We start from the raw sequence: 21,213 nt of genomic DNA, 5'->3' as shown, positions 1-21,213 counted from the left end.
CATGCCAGAGAGAGAGGCCAACCTCCAAGGACTGAGCTGTCTTGCTTTTTGAGGCTAGCATGCTGGATCTGTAAATTGAGCTGAGGCACTGGCATCTGCAATAGAAAAGCTTGCCTTTTTTTTGATGTTTGCTTTAGTGAATTTAAAGAGTTAGCCTCCTCTCCCTACCAACAGGCATTCTTGGCTTGCATTGGTGTTGCTGCATGCACACAACTGAGGCTAAGGATACAATGTAGGGCTTGGTGGGATCGACATGACTGATGGCGAATACAGACAACGCCAAGCGAGCACTTTCTGTGGACAAAGGCATTTTCTGTACAAGTAACTGGGCTTTGAAAATAGACCTGGTTCGATGATGTTGCTAGCAACCATGCACCAGGACTATGTCACCGATTTGTCACTTCAACAGACATGGGAACAGGAGTAGCCATTCAGCCCTTTGAGACTGTTAGGAAGATGGAAGTGGACCATTCAGTTCAAGTCTGTTCCACCATTTGATTAAATTATTGCTGTTCTGAATTTCATTTCTATTTGCCCACTTTGGTTCCATATCCTTTAGTATCTTTGTCTAACAAAATAATCTGTCAATCACAATTTTACCCCATGATTTATTGAGGGGGAGAATTCCATGTTTCCATTTCTCTTGGTGTGAAAGTGATCCCTGATTTTGCTATTGAGTTGTTTAGCTCTATTTTGAAAATTGTCATATAGCCTTTGTTCTTCATTTCCTTCATTGAAGGAAATAATTTCCCTGCATTTATCCTATTGATATTTTAAAAATAATGTTAAACCCATTGATGAGACTACCTTTAGCTCTTTTAAACTCAATATTCCATGTTTCTTCACAAATGCCTTCCCAAGATTTAACACAGAAAATGATGCAGTCAAATGGAATCAGCTCTCAAATTTAATGATGTTTTGTCCCAGTCTGCGTGGGTCACTAACTCATAGAGTCAGAGAGTTGTACAGCTCGGAAACAGACTCTTCAGCCCAACCTCTATAAGGTCATCCCTCAGCCTCCAAAGCTCCAGGGAAAAATAACCCCAGCCTATTCAGCCTCTTCCTATAGCTCAAACCCTCCAACCCTGGCAACATCTTTGTAATTCTGATCAAACTCAGAGTACAACGGGATCTTGATCAGACAGGCCAAGGGGCCAAGGAATGGCGGACGGAGTTTAATTTAGATGAATGTGAGGTGCTGCATTTTGGAAAGGCAAATCGGGGCAAGACTTATACATTCAATGGTAAGGTCCTGGGGAGTGTTGCTGAACAAAGCGATCTTGAAGTGCAGGTTCATAGTTCCTTGAAAGTGGAGTCTCAGGTAGATAGGATAGTGAAGAAGGCGTTTGGTATGCTTGCCTTTATTGTTCAGTGCATTGAGCATAGGAGTTGGGAGGTCATATTGCGGCTGTATAGGACATTGGTTAGGCCACTTTTGGAGTATTGTGTGCAATTTTGGTTGGAGCGTTTGAGCTATAGGGCGAACTGAATAGGCTGGGGCTATTTTCCCTGGAGGGTGGAAGCTGAGGAGTGACCTTTATAAAATCATTACAGGCATGGATAGGGTAAATATAGAAGGTCTTTTCCCCAGGGTGGGGGAGTCAAAAATGAGAGGGCATAGGTTTAAGGTGAGAGGGGAACGATTTAAAAGGGACCTAAGGGACAATTTTTTCATGCAGATGGTAGTGTGTGTATGGAATGAGCTGCCTGAGGAAGTAGTGGAGTCTGGGATGCTTACAACATTTAAAGGCATCTGTATGGGTATATGAATAGGAAGGGTTTAGAGAGATGTGGGCCAACTGCTGGTAAATGGCACTAGATTTGTATAGGGTATCTGGTTAGCATGGACAAGTTGGACCAAAGGGTCTATTTCTGTGCTATATAACTCTATGACTATGACTCTAAATTGGCTATTCTTTCACCATAGATAATAATATCTGCACTTCAAAACTGAGATCTCAGTTTAAAAGAATATTTTGAATTATCTCTAGAATGTGATTCAATGTTATATTTTTGCAAGTTCTTCCTTCCTAATTGCTCTGATAAGCCTATAATCCCAGAGCTGTGACCAGCAATGTAATGCCATTCCAATACCTTTTAGAACATGTGGATACTGTATATTGTGGTGGAACTGAGAGGTTTCTGACTTTCTTATTGCAAGTGACTCCTGACAAATACTGATGCACTCCCAAAGGCCCCATACAAATACTCATATGCCATTCAAAGACCACTGTCACCCCATTGAACCCCCAGCAACCTTTACCATAAGGAAAGTACCAGCTGCCTGTCAAAGTATAAAACATTTAAGGACAGTAACAGAAATAATATGGTGATAAATCAAGCAGTGGAAACGTATGACAGGCCTAAAAAGGTCTTTAGACCTTGTACTCGAGATGCACGATGTAGCTGGCCTCCGATAGAAGAGTCAATTTTTATTTTTATTTATTCATGACGTGAGCATCGCTGGTTAGACCAACGTTCATTGCCTGTCCCCAGATGCTGCTTGAGTCGGTGGTGGTGAGCTGCCTTTTTGAATCTCTACAGTCTACGTGATGTAGGCCATTCCCTATTTGAGACGTTCTAGCAACTGTTACAACTGGGTGGCTTGCTAGGTCATTTCAGGGGGCAGTTAAGAGTCACCCACATTGCTGTGGGTCTGGAGTCACATGTAGACCAGACTAGGTAAGGATTAGTGAAAGGACATTAGTGAACCAGGTAGATTTTTCCAACAATCGACAATGGCTATCATTAGACTCTTAATTTCAGACTTGGATTCCAAATTTCACCATCTGCCATGCTGGAATTCAAAACAGGATTCCCAGACCATTATGTGGATCTTTGGATTTAGAGTTTTACGATAATAGCACGAAACCATCAACCGATTAGCTTTGCATTCCCAGCTACAGGGGGCAGCACAGTGGCTCAGTGGTTAGCACTGCTGCCTCACAGTGCCAGGTACCCTGATATGATTCCAGCCTCGGGCGACTGTGTTAAATTACCCACAGTGTCCAGGCATGTGTAGGTTAGGTGCATTAGCCATGGGAAATGCAGGGTTACAGGGACAGAGTAGGGGGATAGATCTGGGTGGGATGCTCTTTGGAGGGTTGGTGTGGACTTGTTGGGCTCAATGGCCTATTTCCACACAGTGGGGATTCTATTCTGTCCTTTGGAACACCAATATAAAGAATGGAGCAGAGGAAACCACATTCGAAATGGTTATAAGATTGCAGAACTCGAGGTCAACGTGCTGAAATGCTCTTTTCCCCCCACTTTGCCTTAACATAATGAGGCAATACAATGATAACACAGATAATGAAGATTAAGCAAATGTCCTACACAGCAAGATCCCATCACTCGCTGATATCCACAATCTCCGGGACATCCATTTTACAAGCTCAGCCCCTGATTTACAAGGCCAGAGAACGGACAAGATTTCAACTGGAATGAGCGTACAATTATCTTGTGATTATTGCAGCACTTTTTAAAACAAAAAGAAGTAATAGGACCTCTTCGAATTGCATTTCTAGTGGGACTGGACCTTTCCCAGCTCATCCCATCACCTCACATAGGAACCCTAAACTCTTGTGATGCTCCAAAAGTATCAAGTACCATCGAAGTTATAACTGAAAGTGTTGTGCAGATGGTATGAAACTCCAGTAGCTTCGTGAGCAGCTAATGTCTGACACCAACATAAATATCCAGAGACTAACCAGTAATCCATGTAATTTTTCCCTATGCCTGGAAGTTCAAAGCTGCAGTCTTTATCCACCTCGTTTATTGATAACATCCTCAGAGAACAGTTACAACCCCATGTACAGCAGCTTTTGCCTAGCTGAACTGGGCTGTCAAAACTCTGGGCTGTCAACTTTAGAGTTGATTTTTAAATTTCTATAATAATAATGGTGACTCATTCTATTTCTGATGCTGCAGCGGAGTGAGTAAAATCTCTGTGATGGCAGCTAAAAGGCATCAATATATTTGTGATTTTTAAAGAAATATGCATTCCTGGTTACAGCTCTGCCTTTAAAATTTAAAACCGGGTCAAAAAGCCTGCTTTAAGTCTTTAACTCTAATCCTAAAATTGAAGCCTAATTGCTAAAGTCTGTGGATCATGTACAACTACTAACACAAGCTTTTCTTTTTAACCTTTTGGCAGATGTTAAAATGATAGTCGCCCAACATTGGGTGTCCTTTGGAGTAACATGTAGGATGACCATTGGGCCAGGGCTGGGTAACACCTATGTCTGCCCACCTCCCCCCAGCCTACTAACCATCTCACCAGGGGAGACAATGGCCTAGTGGTATTATCGCTGGACTGTTAATCTAGAGACCTGGATAACATTCTGGTTCGAATCCCGCCACAGCAGCTGGTGGAATTTGAATTCAGTAACATATCTGGAATTAAGTGCCTCATGATGACCATGAATCCATTGTTGAATATTGGGAAAAACCCACCTGGTTCACTAACGTCCTTCAGGGAAGGAAACTGCCATCCTTACCTGGTCTGGCCTACATGTGACTCCAAAGCCACAGCAGTGCAGTTCACTCTGAACTGCCCTCTGGGCAATTAGGGATGGGCAATAAATGCTGCCTAGCCAGTGATGCCCTCATCCTGTTAATGAATAAATGACATGCACAGAGGCAAATTTGCTATGAGTTGATGATCTTTTAACTTTTATCTTTTAACTATATTACTTTAGTTTCCTAACTTACACTATGAAGAAATGTAACATAGAACTTTTAGCTTTTCTCTTTATTTCTCTATTTTTGTAACTAATCTATTTTCGTACCTAAGATTTGTAACTCATACCAGGATGGTGCAGATTAGAGTCATAGAGATGTACAGCACAGAAACAGACCTTCAGTCCAACTCGTCCATGCCAACTAGGTATCAAATTAATCTGGTCCTATTTGCCAGCATTTGGTCCATATCCCTCTAAACCCTTGCTGTTCATATACCCATCCATCAGCCTCCAGCACTTCCTGTGGCAGCTCATTCCATACACGTAACCGACTCTACATGAAAATGTTGCCCCTTCGGTCCCTTTTATATCTTTCCCCTGTCACCTTTAACTTATGCCCTCTAGTTTTGGACTCCCCCACCCTGTGGAAAAGACCTTGCCTATTCACACTATCCATCCCTTCATTATTTTATGAACCTCTATAAGGTCACCCCTCAGCCTCTAACACTCCAGAGAAAATAGCCCCAGCCTATTCAGCCTCTCCCTATAACTCAAATGCTCCAACACTGGCAACATCCTTGCAAATCTTTTCAGAATCTTTTCAAGTTTCCCAACATCCTTTCTATAGGAAGGAGACCGGAACTGCACACAATACTCCAAAAGTGGACTAATCAGTGTCCTGTATAGCCGCAACATGACCTCCCAACTCCTATACTCAATGCACTGACCAATAAAGGCAAGCATATCAAACGCCTTCTCCACTATCCTACCTACCTGTGACTTCACTTTCAAGGGACTATGAACCTGCACGCAAGGTCTCTTTGTTCAGCAACACTCCCCAGGACCTTAACAATAAGTGTATAAGTCCTGCCCTGATTTGCCTTTCCAAAATGCAGCACCTCACATTTATCTAAATTAAACTCCATCTGCTACTCGCCAGTCCATTGGCCCATCTGATCAAGGTCCCATTGTACTCTAAGGTAATCTTCTTCACTGTCCACCACACCTCCAATTTTATTGTCATCTGCAAACTTCATAACCATATCTCCTATATTCACATCTAAATCATTTATATAAATGACAAAAAGCAATGGACCCAGCACCAATCCTTGTGGCACACCGCTGGTACACAGGGCTCCAGTCTGAAAAGCAACCCTCCACTACCATTGTTCACAGACTGTTCCTCAAAGAGGGATTAAGCAGATCTTCTACTTTTAATGGTGTTGGTTGAGGAAGAAAAGTTGGTCAGGAGATTGGGGACCTCTGTTTCTTTACAAACCACAATGGGATCTGTTATGCCCACCTGAACTGGCACCTGAAGATATAAAAAGTTGTAAGTGTCAGCTCATTGAAACATAGAATGGTACAGAATTGGAAGAGAGCATTTTGTCTACCATGCCTGGTGCCAGTTCTTTAGAAGACATGCCCAATTTAATATTTCCCATTGATATTTATTACTGCTTAACAAATAGTTGCAGGAAGGGTCTATGCAACCCATCAAGCTTGCTCCACCATTCATTATACTCACGGCAGATCTCTGATTAGCTCCACTTTCCTGGCTAATTCCACTATTACCTGAGAGACGAAAACAAAATCAACCTTTAACGTATTCAATGGTGGAGCAACCCCAGTTCTTAGGGTAAAGAATGTTATAGATTTCCAACCCTTTGAGTGAAGGAACTTCTCCTCGTCTCAGTCCTAAATAATTGGCCCCTTATCCTGAGACTGTGTCCCCATGTTCTAAATTCTCTGAGCTGGAGAACTCGTCTAATTCCTTTTTGAAAGCTGAATCTGTTTCTTGCTCCTTTTTTGGGTGGTACAATCCAAATCGGCTGCTATGTAACAAAAAAAAACTTCTCCTCATCATTTGTGAATCACTGTTTTATCTGTGTTCTCTAGTTTCCAACTTTTTGTCTACTGGACACTGGAGACGTGGATTCTCAAAGGGCGAATCTCTTGATGGGAGAGATGAGAACTAAGGGACTCAATCGTACATGGCACATCATTTATTTTTAAACAGAGATGGGGTTTTTTTCTCACTGAGGGTTGCAATTCTTTGTAATTTTCTTCCTCCGAGCAGTGGTGGTAGATTTTTGATTACTGAGGGAGTTGGAGATGAGCAGGATTAGGCAGAAATGTGGAGTTGAGGCTACATTCAGATTATCTTTGATCTTGCTGAAGCCTGGAGCAGACTGGAGGGACTGAATGGCCTATTCCTGCTCCTAATTTGTGCATTCAAGTCAAACCAACTCTTCTGTATTTACCTGACTGGAGCTGTAAGTACTTTGATGCTGTATGACTGTACGATTCTGCGATTCTATAAATGTCATACAACATAGAGGTTCTGAAAGAGTTCATGTTGAAGCTGCAGTAAGCTCCTTCCAATCTGATGATGCCATGCAGGCTTGGGTACAGTACCAGGGCAGTATTGCTTGAGATCTCAGGGGTGTCAGAAGTCTCATCTCTGACTGCTGCTGGTGTTAAATAGTTATGCTTAACTTGACAAAGTAACTTGTACGCTTTGCTTTCATGCCAAGAAATTGGCTACTTTGAATATAAGACAAGTGCTTCTTAAGACTTGGCAATAGTCTGTCCTGTACTACTGATAATTAGAGAGGCTCAAAGACTCAGCAATTTGCAGCATGGTGACCTGCGAGAGTGAGCACATGTTGTTTGCCAGTTTGCCTCAAGGCTCTCTAACTGATAGGCACCATGGGAGCTAGGGTGCATTGTCACCCTCAAAAATGATATTTTATTTTAAATTTTTATAACTTTCCTTTTGAATTTTTGATTTTTTTGTTATCGTGCCCATTCATGACCCCAGTATCCAGCAGTCAAAAAATTGGTAACTATTGAACACAGATCAAAGGGTGATTCACATATGATTAGGAGAAGGTTTTTTTTTAAATGTAGCGGTTGATCTAGATTGTACCACCTGAAAAGGAGATAGAAACAGATTCAATTTTCAAATTTTATTTAGTTTTGTTGTTTCAAAATAATGGAAAAGAGGATTTGTGGCATCAGTTTATATCAAACACTGACAGCCCAATGTGATATTGAGCACCTCTATTGAATCTGCTCTTAACTCTATTCTTTAAGATTGTCCCCCTAAAATTTCCTTCCCTCAGGAATAGATCCTGTCTTGGGTGGGATGTGGGGAAGCTTCACTGAGGTGAGGTATCCCTGTCAATCAAGGTTCGAGGCAGGAATGGTGGCACAGTCATGACCTCTAACCCACGGTGCTGCTTAGCAACCTGTCTCTGTACTGGGCGATCAAAAATCCCAGAGTAAAATAAAAGTACTCTCAGGTTCCTTTGCCTCGCTGACAATGTTATTTTCACACGTCCTGTGAGTGAGGCACACTGGAAATCAATACCACCAAGTCAAAATCTAAAAGGAGCAATGCGGTTTAATTATTAACAAGACTATTATTGGCCTTTGACAACTGACTCTGTGTACAACACGCTGACAGGAAGAAACAGTTCTGATAGTTAACATTCCAAGGCTGAAGAATGTTCCAGAAGTCTAGATGTTCTCATGCAATGACCTCAGATTCCCTCATTTTCAGAGAGTTAGAAAATCTCTGTGTTCTGATAGGTGAATGGTCATTGGAGGGTTAATGGAAGGCGTCAATTTTGTGAATGCAGTTTTCAAATCATAAATGTAGGCGATTAATTTCACAAAATATCTCGAATAACTGAGATGCCATTCAAAATCCTCATTTTATAGGCCAGTGCTTCCCATACTTCTTTCCAATATGATCCCAGTGTGGAACATGGAATGTGGGTCTAACCTGACTGGCAAAAGACCTAAAGGCAAATTGTTACCTGAGAGAGTAGTGGAGACAGATTCCATTGTGGCTTTCAAAGGGGAATTTGATAGACAATGAAGAGAAAACATTTTTCCAGGGCTACAGGGAAAAGACTCTTTCAGAGTCATGACGGGATGAATGGCCACCTCTTGAACAGTGTTTTATTTTACACTTTCAAGGGTTGTGGAAATTACTGGCAAGGTCAACATTTTTAATCCATTCCTTATTGTCCTTGAACTGAATTCCACCAGTATCTGTGGTGGGATTTGAACCAAGGGCCGGAAAGCAATAGCCTAGAGCTCTGGATTACCAGTCCACCATCTCCCCACAATTCAATGATTCTGGAGAGTTATTGAAAGCCCAACAGTTGCAAACTGTTGAAATAAGCAGATTACAAATCATCAAATCAAATGGCCAGAACTGAATCTGATCAACTGTGTCTCAGAATCAAGTCTATTGTCTTATATTCATATCACTGGCCTTTCTCCCATCTACCTCCTCCCTGAATATCTGCAAAAGATCTGTATTCTCATCACTCTGGGTTAAATGCCAAGCATTTGTGTACACAGTTAACTGACTTGATCTTGCATTTTGAAAGCATAGCTCTCAGGACTTGAATAGCACTTTCAATTTTGCAGTGCAAATTCTTTTTACCAAACAAGGTTAAGGTTTGTTTATTTGGTTAAACAATTTCTGCATATCTACCAGCTGGAATAACTAGTTTTGTAGCTGCCTGCTAGGTGAGAAATTTCCATAGAAGAGGATCTTGGATCCCAACAACAACTTAGGTTTATATGGTGCCCTCAATGCAAATAAAATGTTTTAAGGTGCTTTTTAAAATCATTATAAAACAAAGTAGGACCCTGAGACACTCCAGGGGATATGAGGTCAAATAACTACAAATTTGGTCAAACAATATAGATTTGAAGGAGAGTCTTAATGGAAAGAGGTGAGGAAGAGAAGTACAGGGAAAGTAGTCCAGATCTTGGGGTCTAGGTACCTAAGGACGCTGCCTCCAGTGATGTAACAATTAAAATTAGGGTTGTAGAGAGGTTCCCTTAGGGCATCAGATGTAGGATCAGAAGGTAGGGCATTCGGCCTGTTGAATCTACTCTGCCATTCAATGAGATCACGGTTGTTCTAATCATCCTCAACTCTACTGTTCTGCCTTATCTCCATAACCCCTTACTGATTAAAAATCTGTGTATCACAGCTTAAATATATTTAATGACCCAGCTTCCACAGCTCTTGGCAATAAGGAATTCAACAAGTTCACTGTACCCTGAGAGAAGAAATTCCTCTTCACCTCTATCTTAAACGTGTGATCCCCTTCTTCTGTGATTATGCCCTCTGATGCTAGACTCTACCCTGCTAAGCCCCCTAAGAATCTTATATGATCCAATAAGGTCTCCTCACATTTTTCTAAACTCCTACGCCCAATCTACTCAACCTCCTTATAAGAAAATCTCTCCATACCTGGAATCAACTTAGTGGATCTTCTTTGGACTGCCTCCAATGTCAGTGTATCTTTCCAGGACAAGGGGGCCCAAACCTTGCAGTATTCCAGTTGTGATCTGACAAGTGCCTTGTATAGTTCCATTAATATTTGTATACTCCATTCCCTTTGAAATAAAGGCAACAGTCCATTTGCCTTCCCAACTGCCTGCTGAACTTGAAAACTAACATTTTGTGATTTCTGCACAAGGGCTCCCAGTCCCTGGGCTGCAACTTTCTGCAGTTTTGAATTCTGCAGGCCCCAATTGAAGGAGAGCACATGAGATTTTGGAGCATTGAGTTGCTGGAGATCAGAGAGAAGGGACGAAGCAATGGAGGGATTTGAAAACAAGAATGAGTGTTTTAAAACCTAGATGTTGCTTGGCTGTGAGCGGCTATAAGCACAAATCAGCTCCCTACAACATATGGTTTGGTATTCAAGGTGAAGTTGCTATCACCATCCTCTATGGGCTGCTTGGTCGACCAAAACCACTTCCTGGTCAGACTGAAAGAGTATCTTGTGGTTAATAAGGTGCCGTTTATTTCATAGCAATTTGTTACAGTTACTTTGGCAAAACAGGAAGTGCAGTAGAGGGACCTGGATCATTGAAAGTTGACAGAGCAGTTAATAAAGCATACAATATCCTGGGCTGTATTAATAGGTGGAATAGAGTACAAGAGCAAGGAGGTTATGCTGAACCTACACAAGGCATTTGTTAGACCTTAGCTGGAGTATTGTCTAGAGTTCTGGGTGCTATATTATAGGAAAGAGGCAAATGCATTGGAGAGAGTGCAGAAGAGAATGGTTCCAGGGATGAGAAACTTCAGTCTGAGCCATTGGGTTGATCTTCTTGGAGACAAGGCGGCTAAGGGGAAATCTGATAGAAGTTTTCAGATTCATGAGTGGTCTGGATACCTTAGATAGTGAGGAACTGTTCCTGCTCCTTAAAGGATCAAAAAGGAGGTGGCACAGATATATATATCTGATTGTGACCTCAACTGCATGGCCACAAGGAGAATTGAGGATAGTCAGGCCCCAGCATCCTCCAGAGGCAGCCCCAAGATGGCTGCCAGGAGATGTGTGCAAAAGTTCCACTGTTGATTCTTGCCTCACCCTTTGGCAGGAGTCACCTGGTCCCAGTTCACCACCTGCCACCACTTCTGTTGTCAATTGTGGTTGGCCGCATTCCTGGAGGTTTCCTCGCATGACCTCCTGCCTCCAACCACCCTGATGTCAACCTCCTGCCATTGTTTGTTTAACATATCAATCTTTAAGGTGTCCTTTTCAATTGGGAATTTATCAAACTCGTGGTTACCCCTTTTTAAAAAGAAAATTCATATGTGGGACATGGGCATTGCTGGCTGGGCCATCATTTATTGCCTGTCCCTAGTTGCCCTCGAGAAAGTGATGGTGAGCTGCCTTCTTGAACCGCTGCAGTCCACGTGCTGTAAGTAGATCCACAATGGTGTTAGGGAAGGAGTTCCAGGATTTAAGCCAGCAAGATGAAGGAACAGCGATATATTTTCCAAGTCGGGATGGTGAGTGGCTTGGAGGGGAACTTGCAAATGGTGATGTTCCCATGTACCTGTAGCCCTTGTCCTTCCAGATGGAAGTGATTGTGGGTTTGGAAGGTGCTATCTAAGAAGCCTTGGTAAATTTCTGCAGTGCATCCTGTAGATGGTACACACTACATCTACTGAACATCACTGGTGGAGAGAGTGGATGTTTGTGAACATGGGGTCTCATTGGACCCTCATCCAACAACGTTTTTAATCCCATCCCCAATATTGTCAAAACTAATAAGTGATGATGCTTAATGAAAAGAAAATGGTAACCAAAGGCTCTTGTTTAGTTTAATGCCCTAATGATTTTTCTCCCTGGTTGCTCTCGGCAGTGAATGGCCTAGAAATTAATCTTCAATTCCCAGTCAGACCTGGTTTGACAAGTGGGTCACTGCTGTACAGTAGTTGAGAGCTAAATCTGAAGCCTTTGTAAAGGACAGAGCCCACCCATCAGATTGGGTCATCCTGAAGGGACAGTAATGTTTTCAGGCAGATAAGCTTAAACTCCTCAGAGCAACCCAAGAGAAAATTCGTTGGAGTAATTATAAATAAAGGTGCTTTTTTTCTTGGTTTATTTTAAGGACTCTTTTCTATTGGTTCTAAAAATAGTGCAGATGAGAAGTGGCTTTGGATTAGTTGAGCAGACGTGTAAAAATAGATCCAAACTATCGATGGCACAGTGGCTCAGTTGCTGCCCTCACAGCTCCAGGCATACCGGTTCGATTCTACCCTCGGGTAACTGCCTGTGTGGAGTTTGCACATCCTCTCCACGTCTGTGTGGGTTTCCACTGGGTGCTCCTGTTTCCTCCCACAGACCAAAGATGTGAAGATTAGGTGCATTGACCATGCTAAATTGTCCGGAGTGTCCAGGGTTGTACAGGCGAGGTTGGTTAGCCACGAGAAACGCAGAGTTACTGGGATAGGACGGGGGCACCGATGGGTCTGGGTGGGACAGTCTTTGGAGGGTCAGTATGGACTCAATGGGCTGAGTGGCCTTCTTCTGCAATGTATAGATTCTATGCTTGTGTGAGCCTGGCACCTTTGTTGCTGTCCCATAACATGATGATACTCTTGGTCCTCGCTACAAGCCAACCTCGTCTCTTAACATTTTTTTTTAATAAAAACAGTTTGATTTTTAGTTTCACTTGTGGTCACTTCTCCACATTTCAGCATGGCTGTGTGAGCTGTCGTTGCTTCCGGTGCCATTTAAAACAAAAGGCCAAAAATTTCCATCATTGTATCTAATTGCTGCACTGATTTGAAGCAAATACATGACTCAAAGACGCCTCATTTTAAAATGTATTAATAGCATTCTGTTAATTTATTGGATTTATTTTAAACTGAAGAAAACTTTGATTTCCTGCACTGGACATAAACCATTTACTGAAAAATTGAAAATGATTTCGTTTTGTTCCATATCTCAAATTTTACAATTTAGCCAAACCAGTGCAACAAGGGGGTTGTGGGCATGAATTTAACCCTTCACCCTGGGCAGAAATGTTCCATGTTCAATTTGATTTACTGAGGTGCTTAAAAAAATTGATAGATTTACCATGTAAGTAGTTGCTTTCAAATTCCTCTAATATCACAATCTATCCTAAGGTCACTCAGTACACATGTTTGCATGTTGCCTTGTGCCGTAACCTTCTTGTATTCATACCAGATGTACAAGCTATTTGGGGAGGCAATGGCCTAGTAGTATTATCACCGGTCTGTTAATCCAGAGACCCAGATAATTGTCTGGGCACCCGGGTTTGAATCCCACCATGGCAGATTTGCATTGGAAAAAAATATCTGGAATTAAGAATCTAACGATGACCGTGAATCCATTGTCAGTTGTCGGGAAAAACTCATCCGGTTCATTAATGTGCTTTAGGGAAGGAAACTACCATCCTTACCTGGTCTGGCCTACATGTGACTTCAGACCCACAGCAATGTGGTTGACTCATAACTGCCCTCTGGGCAATTAGGGATGGGCAATAAATGCTGCCTAGCCAGCGACGCCCTTATCCCTTGAAGGAATAAAATAAACAGTAGCTTGGTAGTAACAAACAAATTCATATTCAGAAATGACAGAGTGGCAGAAACATCTGGTGAACCTAATTAATTAGGCACAGATTGCCCTAAAGGACTTTTGATGAATCCAGCTGGGGTTACACAAAAGCTTTCATGGTTTTGTTTCATATTGTTTTTTATACATCAAACTGGTCAGGTATGCCCTTACATAGGAAGGATGTTGTGAAACTTGAAAGGGTGCAGAAAAGATTTATAAGGATGCTGCTGGGACTGGAGGGTTTGAGCTATAGGGAGAGACTTAATAGACTGGAGCATTTTTCCCTGGAGCGTCAGAGGCTACGGGGTGACCTTACAGAGGTTTCTAAAATCAAGAGGGGCATGGATAAGGTGAATAGCCCAAGACTTTTTCCCAGGGTAGGGCAGTCCAGAACTAGAGGGCATAGGTTTAAGGTAAGAGGAGAAAGATTTAAAAAGGACCTGAGGGGTAACATTTCACACAGAGGCTGGTGTGTGTATAGAATGAGCTGCCAGAAGAAGTATTGGAAGCAAATACAATTACAATATTTAAAAGGCATCTGAATGGGCATATGAATAGGAAGGGTTTAAAGGGATATGGGCCAAGCACTGGTAAACGGGACTAGGTCAGATTGGGATGTCTGGTAAGTGTGGACGAGTTGGACTGAAGGGTCTATTTCTGTGCTGTACGATTCTATTGTCACACCTCCTTGGGCATCACACCCTGAGGTGGGACTTGAACTAGACCTTCTGTTCCAAATGTGAGAGCTCTACCCCTGCACATCATATCCTTTAATTTCACAGTTGCTGTTGTGAAAGATTCGACTAATTGAGTTAGGTAGCACAATCTACAACTGTGGAATTGTGACAGGAGCTATATCATTGTTCCTTCATTGTGTGATCAAATCTTGGAACTGCCTTCCAGCCTACACTACGGGTATATCCACACCAAGTGGACTGTAGCAGTTCTAGAAGATGGCTCACCACCATCTCCTGCAGGAAAGTTACAGATGGGCCCCAACTGCTGGCCTAACCAAAGATGTTCATTCCTGTGAAAGAATTAGATTTTGATTGCTAGTCTTGTGGCAAAAATGCAAATCTACCCCCTTCTTCCAAACCCCTAATATAAAACCAATAAGAAAAAAGAGTTGTAAAGATCTTATCTGTCAGATATACCTCAAGGTGGTTCACATTCTGATGAATTACACTGAAGTGCAGCGACTATTATGAAAAAGGAGGGCAATTTGCAGGAGAATGGGTGATCGTGGATTGATGGACTCTAGAACTTCTTTCTTTACATCAAAATGCATTGGCTGCGGTGGATTATCAATTATTTAACGGGGTCAATTCTGTAAATAGAAATATGCTCTCTACCACCTCAGTAGACAGGCTTCAATTTATCATCTAATCTGAAGGACACCATCTCCAACAGTGTGACACTATCTCAGTACCACGCTGGAGTGTCAACTTGTTCGCATGTTTTGGATTGGGATTTCGCCTCAGATCCTTGTGAATCAGAGGTCAGTGTGGTAGCCACTGAGCCATGACTGAGAGAAGTAAGGTCTTCAAGCTGCCATAAAATTAGAAGATATTTCTTTGTCTGGATTTTTTTCTAATTTTTAACTAAATATTTTAACTGGTGACTAAGCGGTGTGAGTCAGTGGTCTGTGATTGCTGGTTTGCATGTTTCATTTATTCTTCTGGTTGCGTTTGTTTCAGAGCTCTCTGCAGATCAGTTTTGAGGAGGGACCCCAGCTACCCTCAACAGCATGTATCAGTCAAGTTACCTGTACGGATCAATCCGAACAGAGCATGGTAAGTTAATAAATCTGGAATTGAAAGCTAGTCTCGTTTCCTAAATATCGGGGATCGCCAACCTAAAACCGAGACCAAGTAACATTTTTACTCCAAGGATCGTGGGTCTTTGCTACTGTCTTCCTGAAAATGCAGTGGAAACAGAGTGCAAGGATATTTTTAAGACAGAGGTGGGTAGATATTTGTTCACTAAGGGAGTCAGCGGATACCTAAGACTGTGGATTTGAGGTTACAATCAGTTCAGCCATGACTTTATCAAATAGCAGAGCAGGCTTGAGGGGCCAAGTGGCCTACTTCTGCTTATGGTACCTAGGAACTGTGGAGCCATCATAGATTATCATACAATTGTATTGGGCTCACTTATGAACTCTAACGAAAGAAATCTTCGCCCTGACTCCAGACCTGCAGCAATATGATTGACTTTTAACTGTCCTCTGAAATAATCTTAGCAAACCATCTATTCAAGGGCAGTTAGGAATGGACAACAAATGCAGGGCTTGGCAGCAATACCCATGAGAGAATGAATAAAACAATATAGATAGAACAAGATGTCGGCAGTTGGGGCTTTGGTCTTGAGTTTAAAAAGGATGAGAGAAAGGGTGGACCTATGTTCAGGATCAGGCCTGAGAAAATCCTATCACTCAGTCATTAACTGGTAAAGATAAAGAAAGACTTTTAAACCTTATGCAGCTAATTTGAAATACAGTCACTGTCATAATGTAGGAAACAGGATGGCTATTTTCACACATCAGTGTACCAAGTATTGACCAGGACACCAGGGAAAAAAATCCCCTGCACCTCTTCAATATAAGTTGTTTCCATCCACCTATGTGATCAGTGAGTACTGGAGTGTAAGTTCTGTTCTGAAAGTCAACCCTGTAGTCGTATGCTTCGTACTGCCCTGAGTTGGATTTTTGACTTCACTGGCTAGAGTGAGACTGGAACCCAGAACCATGTGATTGTGCTCCCCAGTGTTGGTGAATGGAACACACAGACACGGGGCGGGTGGGAGGAACCGACAGGACTGGGTGTGTTTTCACCAACACTTTGCTCATTCTCTGGACATGCACAGTCAAGGGAATCGAGTTTCTGGATCGGTACACCAACTTGAAATCAGCTTCTTCCAGTGGGAGGACCAGCTGTGGACTAGAATGTAATACCTGGTACTTGTCCCATGTTCCACACAGCAGCATTTCATAGTTGTCTCCTTCAGAAACCATTGCTTTCAATCTTGCCAGCACGGAGTAGTCGTTTGCAACATTGTTAAGGAACATCTCCAGATTACATCTCTACTGAAACTGACATGAAGCAATGAAATAGGGGATCATCAATCATTATTCAAGTTATACTGTTAAGATACTGATAAGACTGGGGGGGGGAGCACGGTGGCTCGGTGGTTAGCACTGCTGCCTCACTGTGCCAGGGACCTGGGTTCAATTCCACTCTCAGGCACCTGTCTGCGTGGAGTTTGCACATTCTCCCTGTGTCTGCGTGGGTTTCCTCTGGGTGCTCCGGTTTCCTCCCACAGTCCAAAGGTGTGCAGGTTTGGTGGATTGGCCATGTTAAATAGTCCATAGTATCCAGGGATGGGTGGGTTGGATGGATTAACTGTGGGAAATACAGGGATGGGGTAGTGGGAGTGGGTCTGGGTGTGCTGCTCTTCAGAGGGTCAGTGTGAACTCAATGGACCAAATGGCCTGCTCCCACACCATAGGGTTTCAATGATTCTATGAAGATACATTTCCATTTTCAGCTGTGGTTTGCATTGGCAGTGCTCCTACCTGTGAGGTGGAATGTTCCAGATTCATGCCCTATTCGAAAGCTTGAAAACAAAGACCTAGGCTGACGCTGCAGTGTGATAATGAGGAGGTGCTGCACTGTTAGAGTCAATGACTTTTAACTGAGATTTTAAACTGTCTGCCCACTCAGGTGAAGGTAAAAGATCTGATAGCATCCTTTTCGAAGGAGTTATCCCTGGCATCCTGACCAATGTTTATCTCTCAAAATCTGCATCACGGGAACAAATGTCTTTCAGTATTTTTCAACTGGAATCTACCAGGACCTCAGAAAACCATAAGACGTAAGAGGAGAAGTGGGCCATTCAGCCCATTGAGTCTTCTCTACTATTGAGTGAGATCATTGTCAGATCTGATAGTCCTCAACTCCATTTATCTGTCTTTCCCTAGAACTCATGTCCAAATGGTTTCATGCAATTTTCAAATAATTTTAAAATTGTACCAAATACAAAAGTACATTTTTTAAAAAAAAACCATTTCGTTAAAAAAAAGTCCAAAATGAAATAGCTACAATATGCTAGCATTGCATAGTCCATAATGTTACATTACAAATATGCAGTGTTTAACAGTATAGTTTTGTGAGGCGACAGCCTAGTGATATTATCACTGGACTGTTAATCCAGAGCCCATATAACGTTCTAGGGACCCGGGTTCAAATCCCGTCATGGCAGATGGTGGAATTTGAATTCAATAAAAACAAATCTGGAATTCAAAGTCTAATAGTGACTATGATTCCATTGTCGAATGTCGGTAAAAGAATCATCTGGTTCACTAATGTCCTTTAGGGAAGGAAACTGCCGTCCTTACTTGGTCTGGCCTACATGTGACACCAGACCCACAGCATCGTGGTTGGCTCTTAACTGCCCTCTGGGCAATTAGGGATGGGCAATAAATGCTGGTCTAATCAGCGATGCCCTCAACCCATGACTGAATTTGCAAAAAACAGTTTAATTTTGCTTTGTTTTAATTTTAACAGATGAGAAGGCTGGAGGGTTGGGCAATCCACAAAGTTTCACAGTATATTAAAAGGGTCTTTAACCAAAAATTCCGTAAACGATTGAACCGGTTACACATTGCTGTTGGCAAGAAATTGCTAAGTGCAGATTGGTTGCAATCTTTCCCATAGCTGCTACAATTCCTACACTCACCATTCTGACTTGGAAATATATTGCCACTTCTTCAGTGTCACTGGATCAGAATCCTCAAACTCCCTCCCTCACAGCATTGTCGGTCTATTAACTACACCAGTTCAAGAAGGCAGCTCACCACCATCTTATGAAGGGCCAGAAGTGACTGGCAATAATGCTGGCTGAGCCAGCCATACCCTCATCCCACGAGTTAATGATGAAAAGCACTTCATTGACCGTAAAATGTTTACAGATGTGTGGTGGCCTTGAGAGATGCTACATAGAATCATAGAAAATAGTGGCAAAAGTAGCCCATTCAGCCCTTCGAGCTTGTTCGACCATTCGCTACAATCCAATTCCATTGTGTAATGATGCTGTGGCTTTAACAGGTGTATTTTGTCCAAGTTTCTTTTAAGGGAGAGATTGAACGATTCTGTGGTAATGTAAACAGCTTGTGAGGCCTTGGGGTTTTTTTTTTTAAAGTTGGGACAATAGAAGCAGCCTGGTTGGGTGTGTCCAGTCCTCTCAAACCAGGATTTTTAGTTATTTTTTAGTTTTTAGATCTAGCTTTTAGCAGTTGCCATTGGAATCTGAGCAGGGCAGAGGCTACTGAAGTTTTGAAGAAGTTGAAGCTATCTTTTCCCTCAGTTACAGCTAGAAGTTGGGGTTTCTCTATGCTGCTGGGTTACCTGTGAGACAGATCTATTTTCTGAATTTGTCTTCTTGTCAAGGAGTGTGTTTATGGGATGTTACTATATTGGGACAGTTAACTACTAATAGTTACTGTGTCTATTATTTTGTTAAGTTTTCTGACAGTTATGTTATCCTAAGTTCTTCTTTCTTTCATTGTATTTTAACTATAGTGTTTAAATAAATTGTGTTTTGCCTAACATCAAGTAGTTTGACAAATCAAATTGCATCTGGAACATAGCTTGTTACATTTGCTTTTAAAATGAGACAAAGTTAAGGTCTAGGCTCCCTTCTTAAAATATTTTGAGGGGGTCTGGTCTGGTGATAACAATAGTCTATTCCCACTTTCTCCCATTTCCTTTGATCCCTTTAACCCCAAGTGCTATATCTAACTCCTTTGTGAAAGCATACAATGTTATGGCCTCAGCTGCTTTCTGTGTTAGTGAATTCCACAGGCTCACCACTCTCTGGGAGAAGACATTTCTCCTCATCTCCATCCTAAATGGTTTACCCTATATTTTTAGACAGCGACCCCTGGTTCTGGATCTGTTCATCATCAGGAACATCCTTCCTGCAGCTACCCTGTCAAGCCTTGTTAGAATTTTGTAGATTTCTATGACATCACTCATCATTTTCCTGAACCCCAGCAAATATCATCCTAACCAATTCAACCTCTCCTCGTACTCATTCCTACCATCCCAGGAGTGAGTCTACTAAACCTTTTGCTGCAATTCCTCTATAGCAAGAAAATCCTTCCTCAGATATGGAGACCAAAACTGCATACAATGTTCTAATTGTGGTCACCCCAAGGCCCTATATAATTGCAGCAAGACCTCCTTGCTTCTGTGCTCAAATCCAATGAAGACCAATATATCATTTACCTTCCTCACTGCCTGCTGCACCTACATGTTTCCTTTCAGTGATTGGTGTACAAGGCCACCCAGGTCTTGTTGCTCATTCCCCCTCTCTCAATTTATAGCCAAACATAATGGCCAGCTTCCCTATTCATCTGTTTCCTACAGCAGTTTGACTAGTGGTTGCAAGTTCTTGCTCATGTTACATTTTGCTTTAAATTTTGTTTTTTAAAGTACTTGGAATCATAAATATCCACATAGAGGAGTTTTCAGGGAGAAAGGGTGATGGGATCCAAACTGTTGTTTCTTTTAGAAAGTTTAATTGTTAACTGTTTGTCTGTTTGCTGCAGGTTCTTTGTTGTCAGTTGACGGTGGATGAAATTCGGTTCCCTGTCTCTGTTACCCAACAGTCTCCAGCTGCCGTTTCCATGGAATCCTACCAGGTGACCTTGGCTCCACTTAAAGCCCAGGTATTTAGTGCAACATCATGCTGGAATAAATGATTCATTGTTGCTGACGTTGGTGAATGATAAATGATGTTCCTGTTCACTGTGAAAACGTTTGACGGAAATCTCAATGGCAGTCTGATGTTACACAGTGAGTCGTCCTGGGCACCTGACCTTAGGAAGGAGAGATGGTAGTATAGTGCTAATGTCATTGGATTAGTAATTCAGAGGCCACTGTTCGTCTCTCTGGGGAAACAGGTTCAAATCGACCACTGCAGTTGGTGGAGTTTAAATTCTGTTAATAAATCTGGAATTGAAAGCTACTTTATAGGAACTAGGAGTAGACAAGTCAGCCCCTCGAGCCAGATCTGCCATTTAATACAATTGTGGCTGATCTTAGCTTGGCCTTCATTCAATTTACCTGTACATTCTCCATTACCTCTAACTCAGGTTAAACCACCAGCAATCGTCTCTCTGTCTAATGAGAGAACAGTTGGTGTCTGGTAAGACTATGATGACTTTACCTTTTCCTTTTCATAGAATCTCTACAGCCCACCCTGACCCTCCGAAGAGGGTACCCTATCCTGTATTTTTCCCATGGCTAATCCACTTAACCTACACATCCCTGGGCGATTTGGTATGGCCAGTCCACCTACCCTGCACATCCTTGGCCTATGGGAGGAAACCAGGGCATCTGGAGGAAACTCACATAGATATGGGGAGAATGTACAAACTCCACACAGACAGTCACCATGGAATCGAACCCGAGTCCCTGACGCTGTGAGGCAGCAGTGCTAACCACTGAGCCATCGTTACTAATTAATAATCTGTCTATCTCCTCATTCAATTTAATCAATGTCTCAGCATCCACCACACTCTGGGGTAATGAATTCCACAGATTCTC

The 21,213-nt window shown here is 42.2% G+C and overlaps 1 protein-coding gene across 1 annotated transcript in view; it reads left to right on the top strand.

Annotated features, from left to right (window-relative positions):
- The first annotated feature begins 260 nt into the window (after positions 1-260).
- c2cd2l (c2cd2 like) overlaps positions 261-21,213 on the top strand; it is a 58,182-nt gene continuing 37,229 nt past the window's right edge. Inside the window, exons 1-3 of the mRNA XM_020512487.2 lie at positions 261-347; positions 15,301-15,396; positions 20,214-20,333. Coding sequence (XP_020368076.2) covers positions 261-347; positions 15,301-15,396; positions 20,214-20,333 — 303 coding nt within the window. The remainder of the gene's footprint in view (positions 348-15,300; positions 15,397-20,213; positions 20,334-21,213) is intronic.

This window comes from Rhincodon typus, chromosome 32, assembly GCF_021869965.1.
Source record: "Rhincodon typus isolate 14 chromosome 32, sRhiTyp1.1, whole genome shotgun sequence".
Lineage (NCBI taxonomy): Eukaryota > Metazoa > Chordata > Chondrichthyes > Orectolobiformes > Rhincodontidae > Rhincodon > Rhincodon typus.
The sequence above is the reverse complement of the archived record's forward strand: the minus strand, read 5'-3'. Positions and strand labels throughout refer to the sequence as shown.